This window comes from Pomacea canaliculata, linkage group LG2 (genome assembly GCF_003073045.1).
Source record: "Pomacea canaliculata isolate SZHN2017 linkage group LG2, ASM307304v1, whole genome shotgun sequence".
Classification (NCBI taxonomy): Eukaryota; Metazoa; Mollusca; class Gastropoda; order Architaenioglossa; family Ampullariidae; genus Pomacea; species Pomacea canaliculata.
Genome location: NC_037591.1, coordinates 34574897 through 34583185, shown reverse-complemented (window position 1 = coordinate 34583185; position 8289 = coordinate 34574897). Strand labels below are relative to the sequence as shown.

At 42.7% G+C, this 8289-nt stretch overlaps 1 protein-coding gene across 3 annotated transcripts; it reads left to right on the top strand.

Moving 5' to 3' along the window:
• Window positions 1–1506: 1506 nt before the first annotated feature.
• Window positions 1507–7944, top strand: LOC112556357 (endoglucanase E-4-like). Of its 3 annotated transcripts, none has more exons than XM_025225285.1 (12): window positions 1507–1524; window positions 1909–2114; window positions 2395–2617; window positions 2782–2937; window positions 3203–3390; window positions 3632–3794; window positions 4361–4472; window positions 5141–5291; window positions 5543–5684; window positions 5875–6055; window positions 6941–7131; window positions 7689–7944. In XM_025225285.1, exons 2-12 carry the CDS (start codon window positions 1935–1937, stop codon window positions 7760–7762), a joined length of 1761 nt encoding a protein of 586 aa, XP_025081070.1. In that variant the 5' UTR covers window positions 1507–1524; window positions 1909–1934; the 3' UTR covers window positions 7763–7944. The 3 variants fall into 3 exon arrangements, with proteins under 3 accessions (XP_025081070.1, XP_025081069.1, XP_025081072.1); XM_025225284.1 differs by lacking the exon at window positions 1507–1524 and adding an exon at window positions 1540–1563; XM_025225287.1 differs by lacking the exon at window positions 1507–1524 and adding an exon at window positions 1576–1584.
• The last annotated feature ends 345 nt before the right edge of the window (window positions 7945–8289 follow it).

Genomic DNA, 8289 nt, shown 5'->3' with positions numbered 1-8289 from the left:
CTGTGTATATTGATATGGTCCGTCCGTCCGTCCGTCCGTCCGTCTGTCTGTCTGTCTGTCTGAACGCTCACACCAGTTTTTGTAGCGGTAGAAACACAATCCATAGGTGTGGCAGAACCAAGACAGGAAAGACGACCCACGAGAGGTGTGCAGCCTCCCTAAGACTCGTGAATCGTGCGCCAAGAACAATTTTCTTCGCCTGCCGAGGGTGTGGCCTGATTCCTAAAACACACGCTGGCTGCGTGTCTATGCTCACGTGAGTCAACGAGCGTGCGTTCGTACGTGTGTGCGTGCGTGCTTTAGTCTGCGAGTGAGCGGATGTTACTACGATAACCTGTTGTAGTGTGTGCTTCACTCGAAGACAACCCCACCCACTGTATGGACACCAAAACGAAATCAAGAACTGATTTAAAAACAAGAATCGAACATTTTTATTATTCAAGATAGCACTAGAATACTAAGTGGAATCTAACGGTCGTGTACATCAGACACACCCGATACGGTCACAGTGTCCTCACAGGTGATAAGGTCACATTGTCTTCCAGGTCCATAAGGTCACAGTCCCCACACGTGACTAGAGGTAAAACCTTAATTTTCACAATTACACACAACAACCAACATTCTTATTCAGTCTTCACGACATCCTGGCGACGATGGTGTTGTCGTCGCTCCCAATCACATCCTCCTCCCTGTTGTCAGTTTGTCCTGTCGTACTCGACTTTACTTTCACACTAAAAACATTTTCTTTGTCCGTCATGCTTGCATACCCGTACCCTTGAAGTCTGTTTCTACCTCCCCATCATGGTAGCAAGCTTGTTTAGGGACCAGGATGATGCAAACACGCGGCCGACGGAATCCACACACAGCGTGAGGGACGAGCACGTGCGTCAGAACGTCTACGAAGCGTGACGCACGTGCCTGGCTTGATGAAGAAGAAGATGGATGGAGTCACGTGACCCCTGTGCACTATCCGCTGTAGTCTATCGCACGTATCCGACCCCCGGCGCCGTGTCTCAAAGTCGGCGGTGATCCGAAGATCCTCTGCCGCTTGGCATGAGCTGTCCTGTGTTTTTTCAGTGCATTAATAACATTTCTCCCCAAACTTCTTGCTGGAGCACAGGCCGTGGGGATCCGGGCCTGAAACATTGCATTCAACAAATACTGAAAATATGGCCTCCATAACCTTTGTCACTGGAGAGTAAGATATTTCTCGGGGCGAGGGAAAGATTCTATGAGGGAAGCGTTCGTTTTCTTGTTCTTGCTTTTCTGAAAAATATTTTTTCATTAAAGGGGCGCTCACGATCAAGAAAGGACAACCTGAGGCAGCAGATGGTTTTCCTTTAATTGATTGTTTACTTTCATATCTTCGACAATAATCTTTCATATCTACTTTTGTCCTGTGTCCATTGTCCTATTTATAAGCATATAGCACGACCAGAGATAAGACAATAGGTATGTTCTGAGTAGGTTCTGTGGTATAAAACAGTGTAGTCACATTCTTATCTTTGCCTGATTGTCTTACAGGTAAGTTTGACTTGTCTTGTGCTGTTCAAGCATATACAGGTAAGGGAAATTACTCAAAGGGTACCAGTGACAAAATTATACTAAAATTGGAACTTTTATTTGTCATTTAATATGGATTAAAGATTTATAAGCAAAAAAATAGTTCTCTAAAAATGTAACATTAGTAGAATTTTTCAAGAAGAAATGGTTCTTGGCTTTATAGAGTGGAAGAAAGCGGGTTGATTTCTTGATAGTATCTTGTCTTAGTTATCAGAGAACACAAGAAAAAATTAGAGTGGAATGACAAATGTATGCGTTGTAGTGGACAAAGAAGTGTCACAAAAACAAAATTTACAATGTGGTGATGAGGATCTTCTGATTTGAACTCATGTTTGTCTTACTAAGGCGGCCGACAGGGTGGACTTGTCGACATGGAGAAGATGTTAGTAGTCGTGGTGCTGTTGCTGGTGGCCAGGGTGAACTCTGTGACGGTTGAGATCAGTACCCACTGGGCGGGAGGCTTCCAAGTGTCGGTTACCATGCCCATCGAGTGTAACCTGGACGGCTGGAAACTACATCTCATCTTCAGCGAGGACGTCGCCTCCATTGATGTCAGTGTCACCTGTCGTTCTTCAAACACAGTCCCTGGTCTGTCTGTCTGTCTGTCTGTCTGTCTGTCTGTCTGCCTGCCTGTCTGTCTCTCTCTCAAAGACTTTTTCTGCTTCTGACTGGATGTCTCTGCCTGTCGGTCTTTGTCTATCTGTGTCTCTGTCCCTGTCTGTCTGGTTAACTGCCTTCCTTTTGTATCTTCCCTTTTTAATATTTTTAAAATTATTTTATTAAGGTAGCTTGGGCTACAGATGTGCTACAGTTTGTTGTCTTACTCGGTAGATATGGGAAGCAAAGTCTCAGAAACTAAGCCCCCGAGAATACGTACTTACAAATATGGAATTCAACGGTGTCAAACATCCGGGGGATATCTTGAAATTCTCCTTCACGGGTCACGCTGCAGGGGACATCAGCCCCACCGTCTCTGCCTACCTGGAGAACTGCGGGACGCTTCCTCCAGGTGTGACAACCACCCCGGCGCCACCCACGACACCTTTCCACACAGGTGAGCAACAGCTTTCAGTGTGTCCTGAAACTTTAACTGTAACTCACTTCCGAAAGTCTGATCGCAAATGCTGAAGTTTAGAGTACTTCCAATAGTTTCGCGAAAATTCTGAAGGATTTAGTACAAGTGTAGATCGTGTGTACATAACAAGGAGTGGGTGTCAGGTGGAGGCACGCCTACGAAGAACTACGCAGACGCCTTGGGCAAGTCCATCCTCTTCTACGATGCCCAGAGGTCCGGCAAGCTGCCGCCTGACAACCCCATCCACTGGAGGGGCGACTCCGCCCTCAACGACTGCGTGGTGGGGGGCTGGTACGATGGTAAGACCCCCTTTTTCGTCTCTTTTAAATCATATTGGGATTTTCAATTTTTTAACCTCTACCCTGGATTTAATGGAATTTTTTTCATTTTGCCATGTTGTGGTAGACTACATTTAGCTGGATATATTTTATTGTGGCCACGGTTAGACACTTTCGTTATCCAGTGATGTCTGGCTAAGTAGAGTATTAGTGATGAACCCAAGAGTCAATTGCAAACACCGAGGTTATCTTTGATTTTGAGGCCCTTGACCCTTTGCTGACACAGCTGGCGACCATGTCAAGTTCGGGTTTCCTCTGGCATCCACCACCCATCTGCTGCTGTGGGGTCTGCGCATCTTCAAGGACGGTTACATCAAGGCGGGGCAGCTGGACATGATGTACGACATGATCAAGTGGCCACTGGACTACATGCTCAAAGCCTGGAACCCCAGCACCAAGGAGTTTGTTGTGCAGGTAACTACGGGGGGATGATTATCATCCTTCACTTTTTTTTTGCAGAATGTCATCTTTGGATGAAATTTCAGATGAACTGTTCTCACGCGAGAAGTGGATGGATGGATGGATGAGTACAAGATTGTGTTTGCTGGCATGAGTGTTTGGATGTTGCTTGAGATTCCCTATTTATATTAAAAAAAGAAAGAACGAGACCGTTAGGAAGATTTGAAATCAAAGCCTCTCGAGCTCTGGCTCTCAGATTGGCGAAGGCTACCCTGACCATCACTTCTGGGGCCGCCCTGAGGACATGACGATGGACAGGCCGTGCTTCAAGATCGGACCAGGCAAACCGGGAACAGATGTGGCAGCGGAAACAGCCGCGTCCTTCGCCTTGGCCTACATGATCTTCAAAGAAAAGGGAGGTAAGTGCTAACTGTCTCTTGCAGGGACCAAGTACGGACTTCCGGTTGATGGCGCAGTGGCGAAGGCTCTTGTCACCACGATTGTAAGAGCCGAGCGACATGGGTTCTCATCTTGGCTCCGACATACTTCTCCTTGGATGTAACAAAAAACTGTCGGTGGTTTTCTGTCCGTGATGGGAACATGCAACTAGGGTTATCCCCCTTGCCAACCGCCGGTCTTTGTATACAGAACAGCAGAAATAGCATCAGTAGAGATACGGGTAAACTAAAGATAAACTGTTTTTCCTGTTAACTCAGATGATATGTCTGTCGTTTTTTGTTTTGTTTTGTTTCTTGTTTGTTTGTTTTTTTTACTCTAAACCATGTTCCTCCCAAAAAACAATAATTTTTTTAAACAAGATATTAAAAATGTATTTGTGGCACATGTTCGTGTGTGTGTGAGAGAGAGAATTAAGTGATTTTTTTTTTTTTTTGATATACATATCTCCTCCTTAACCCATAGTTCAGATGTTTTCAGAGTTATCATTCGTTGTTTTCGTTTCTGTTTTCCTACAATCGTGTGTCAGACACCTCATACGCCAACCAGTTGCTGGCGGCAGCGGAATCCATCTTCGACTTCGCCAACTCGGAGAAGGGTATCTACAGCTCGTCTGTACCCCAGGCCGGCGCCTTCTACTCGTACGTCGCTCTGCACTTCCCTCCCCTGACACCTTTGTTGTCGCTCCTTTTGTTTCTAAGTCACATCCTTTCTGATTTCATTTGTGCTTCGTATTCTGTAACAACATCCTGTTTATATGCACTGTCTGTGGGTTTTATTTGTGGTGTGTTTGTAAATAGGCTTTGTTGTTTTGCTTTCTTATGAGGTATCCTGGAGCTTTTATTTGTACAAATATCCTGGAGGAGTCTTTTTTTTTCAGATCCTGTTGCTACCCATTTGAATGTTGTTGTGTGCAGCTGCTACTCGTATAAAGTTTTGTAAAAAAAAGATGTTTATTTGCTAGTTTGCTTTGTTCTTTGCTTTATTTGTTTTTGTGGGGTTGTTTGGATTTTTTTTGTTTGGTTTTTGTTGTTGTTGTTGTTGTTGTTGTTGTTTCTTGTTTTTGTTTTGTTTTGCCTTGTTTTATTTTTGTTTTTGTTTGTTTGTTTTTTTTTTGTATTTTTGTTTGTTTGTTTGTTTTGGTTTTTTGGTTTGGTTGTTTTTTTTAGGCGGGGAGGTAGTGTAGTCTCGTGGATGGTGAGTTTTCCATGTGAAGCATCTAGTCGTTGGTTCGAAGCCTGCTCTGACCTGTGGCTAATTAAGGCAGGTGTGAGACATATGTTGAAGGGAAACTGTTTGTTTGTGTCAGGTCCAGTGCATACATCGACGAGCTGTGCGAGGGCGGCATGTGGCTGTACAGAGCGACTGGCAATGCCAAGTACTTGGAAATCGCTAAGGCCAACGTTGAGACAGCCTGGGCCTGGGCTCTTGGATGGGACGACAAGAAAATAGTTTGTCAGGTGTGTGTGAGAGTGTGTGTGTGTTGAATATATAAAGTGTGTTCAAAGAGTGACGTGGGCATAAGATGAGCGGTGTGTCTGCCAAGTAACTAGTTTCAGAATTAATATGAAACAAGCAGAGCTCTTTAAAATCTTCTAAACACATTTCAACAATAATCTCCCTTCTTTCTTTTTATATTTTATTTTCTTTGTTCTTTGCTTCTTTCATTTGTTAGACCGTTTTTAACGTTTCCTATTTTGGTTCAACGCAGTTCCTGCTGTGGGAGGAGACCAAGGATGCCTCATACAAGGAGGCTGTGGTCGGCTACTTTGATGCGTGGACTGGAGGTCAGGTGTCATACACGCCGTGTGGTCTGGCCTGGAGAGACCAGTGGGGTGCAAACAGATACGCAGGTATCACGTGATGACCTGTTACTCGGGTATCTTATGATGACCAGATACATACGCAGCTCGTGGTAGTGCTCTTCTGGCACTCTTACTTAAAATGCAGTAGTTTATATATATATATAAAGAATCCATGTGGATATATTATTGACAAACATTTAACTGATGCTGGCGTTAATCTGTGTTTCTTCCCTTGAAGGAAATACTGCGTTCCTTGCCTTGGCTGCTGCTGAAGCCGGGTTGACTCCCTTGAAATTGCGGAAGTGGGCGATCGAGCAGATCAACTTCATCCTGGGCGACAACCACCAGGACGGAGGCTGCTTCAGCTTCCAGATTGGCTACGGCAGCAAGTATCCCAGAAGCCCTCACCACCGTGGAGCGTAAGTGAAGATTATGTCAGCTGGACATCAAGCATGTTTAAAGCTCTGATGGGCTACAATATTGTTCTCATTCAGCAGATAAATTTCAGTCCAAGATAACTTTTTTTCCCCAAGATCAGGATGAATACGGAGACTATTCCGTTCTCGAGATACACGTCCACAAATAATGCCATACATACAAAACAATTGAACTTGTAAGGTCAAGCTTGGACATTGAAATGTCTAATTAACAGACAATCCCATTTCGCCCATTGGTTGAAGGTTTAACAATGTGTTTGCTCTGTGCTGTGAAAATGTTTTTGTTGTTGTTGATAGAACAATTACTAGTCTCGTGTTTTCTCGGATTAATTAGTAGTTGGAATTGTCTTACCCAGTCGTTGGAAATAACTGCAACTTTTGCACTTTCAAACACCATCTCCAACCCTCCAAATAAATAAAAAGCAAGTTAAGGGAGATAAGTTATTGTTCTTATATACGAGTATGTCAAATAAGCTTTGGTACTTGCTGGTTATTCCCCTTTGATCAAGATTCACAGCAGGGGGTAGAGAGGTAACCGACACTTTGATTTTCCTTTTTAATTTTTCTTTTCTTTCTGTTTGCTTTACTTTTTTGGTTTAACTTCTTAATTTTTTTTATTTTCCTTAAATCTTTTGTTATGTTTTTCGTTTGTTTGTTCTGTCAGTTTGCTTTTTTTGTTTTTTTCTTTTCTTTGTTTATACATGTACACATACATGCCTATATTTATTTATGTGTGTGTAAAGCTTTTTTTTAATTCTTTCTTTCGTTCGGTTGTACATGCCTCTATATCTGCCTATGACTATATTTATGTCTATACCTACAAAAGTTTGTTACCTTTTTTTTCTTTCATGTGAATGCGGGACATAGGTCTTGTCCAGACATACCTCAGCCTTGCTCAGAGGCCAACCTGCACTCGTCTGAACCCAGTCCACACGTGCTGGTGGGTGCCATCGTGGGGGGACCTGACCTGGCGGGCAAGTACGAGGACAACCGCGAGGACTACGTCAAGAACGAGGTGGCCATCGACTACAACTCGGGATTCCAGTCGGCACTGGCGGGTATGTCCATGGCAGCATTCCTCACACCAAACATCACATTCAAAGAAGTTCAAACTTCTATAGAATATTTGTTAGAATCTCTGTCCATGCACAGTCCAGATTTTGTGTACTAGAGAAAGCCACTTACATAAAAGCAAACATACCTATCATTGTATGATTTTAACCGTACCCGTTTAACCTGATTCACACCCTGCTAACCAGAACAACAGGTTCAACAATCACTAAACAAGGATTTTACTGTGGTTTTTTTTTTAATCAGACAAGTGGCTTCAAACTTAGCACATGAAGAATATTTATCTCAGATAAATGCAAATCAACTTTTTTAAAAAAAGGAAACCACTCCACCCTTACTTTCAGTGTAGTTCATCTCATAAAATGTAATCGTGGTTTTACGACTGTCATAAATTGGGTGTTGACCGTGTACAGCCTGTCTTCTTTGTCATTCTACTTTCTGTAATTCCTTGATTGAAGGGTCCACCTATTGAGTGGAAGTATTTTCACACGATGTGGTAAACAATGGGAGGTGTTGTTAACTTGAGTCTGTCCGCCATTTGCAGGTATTGTCCATCTGCAGGTGACAGGCGACTTTCCACCGACATCAAACAAATGTCCTTGCACTGAGAGAAATTAGATCGAGAATTATCTGAACTGTTCGTTTATATTTCTATATGTAGCTGATAAATGGATAAAAAATATCAGCTTCAGGATAGGGCTGACTACTGTTTGAGAAATTTCCCTAATTTAATTCAGAAGCATTGAGAAAAATGGACACCGCTGGGTTCTTTTGAATTATTAAATTGCAAAACATTTAAATGCTCGCTTTTCTGATTTAATGTATCTGTGTGCGTGTGTGTTTGTGTGTGTGTGTGTGCATGCCTACACACATATGTTTCTTGTTAGTGTATATAGTAAGAAGAGGAAGAAATAGTGAAAGACAAGAAAAAAGGAGGCAGAGAGACAATAAGAAAAAAATGAAGGAATAAGGAAATAAATATAAAAATGCAGAAAAAGGAAAGGAAGACAAAGAAACAGGAAGGAAAAAACTATAGAAAGGAGAAAAAAGAAATGACGGAGGGAAAGAGAAGAACAAAGAAAAGGAAATAAGAAAGAAGACATCAAGAAAGGAAGAAACAAAAGAAGGAAGAAATGTAATAAAGA

Coding starts and splice junctions, on each gene's coding strand:
- LOC112556357 (XM_025225285.1), top strand. CDS start 1,935: ATGGAGAAGATGTTAGTAGTCGTGGTGCTGTTGCTGGTGGCCAGGGTG. Junction 2,938..3,202: donor GGTGGGGGGCTGGTACGATG/GTAAGACCCCCT, acceptor TTGCTGACACAG/CTGGCGACCATGTCAAGTTC. Junction 5,685..5,874: donor GGGTGCAAACAGATACGCAG/GTATCACGTGAT, acceptor CTTCCCTTGAAG/GAAATACTGCGTTCCTTGCC.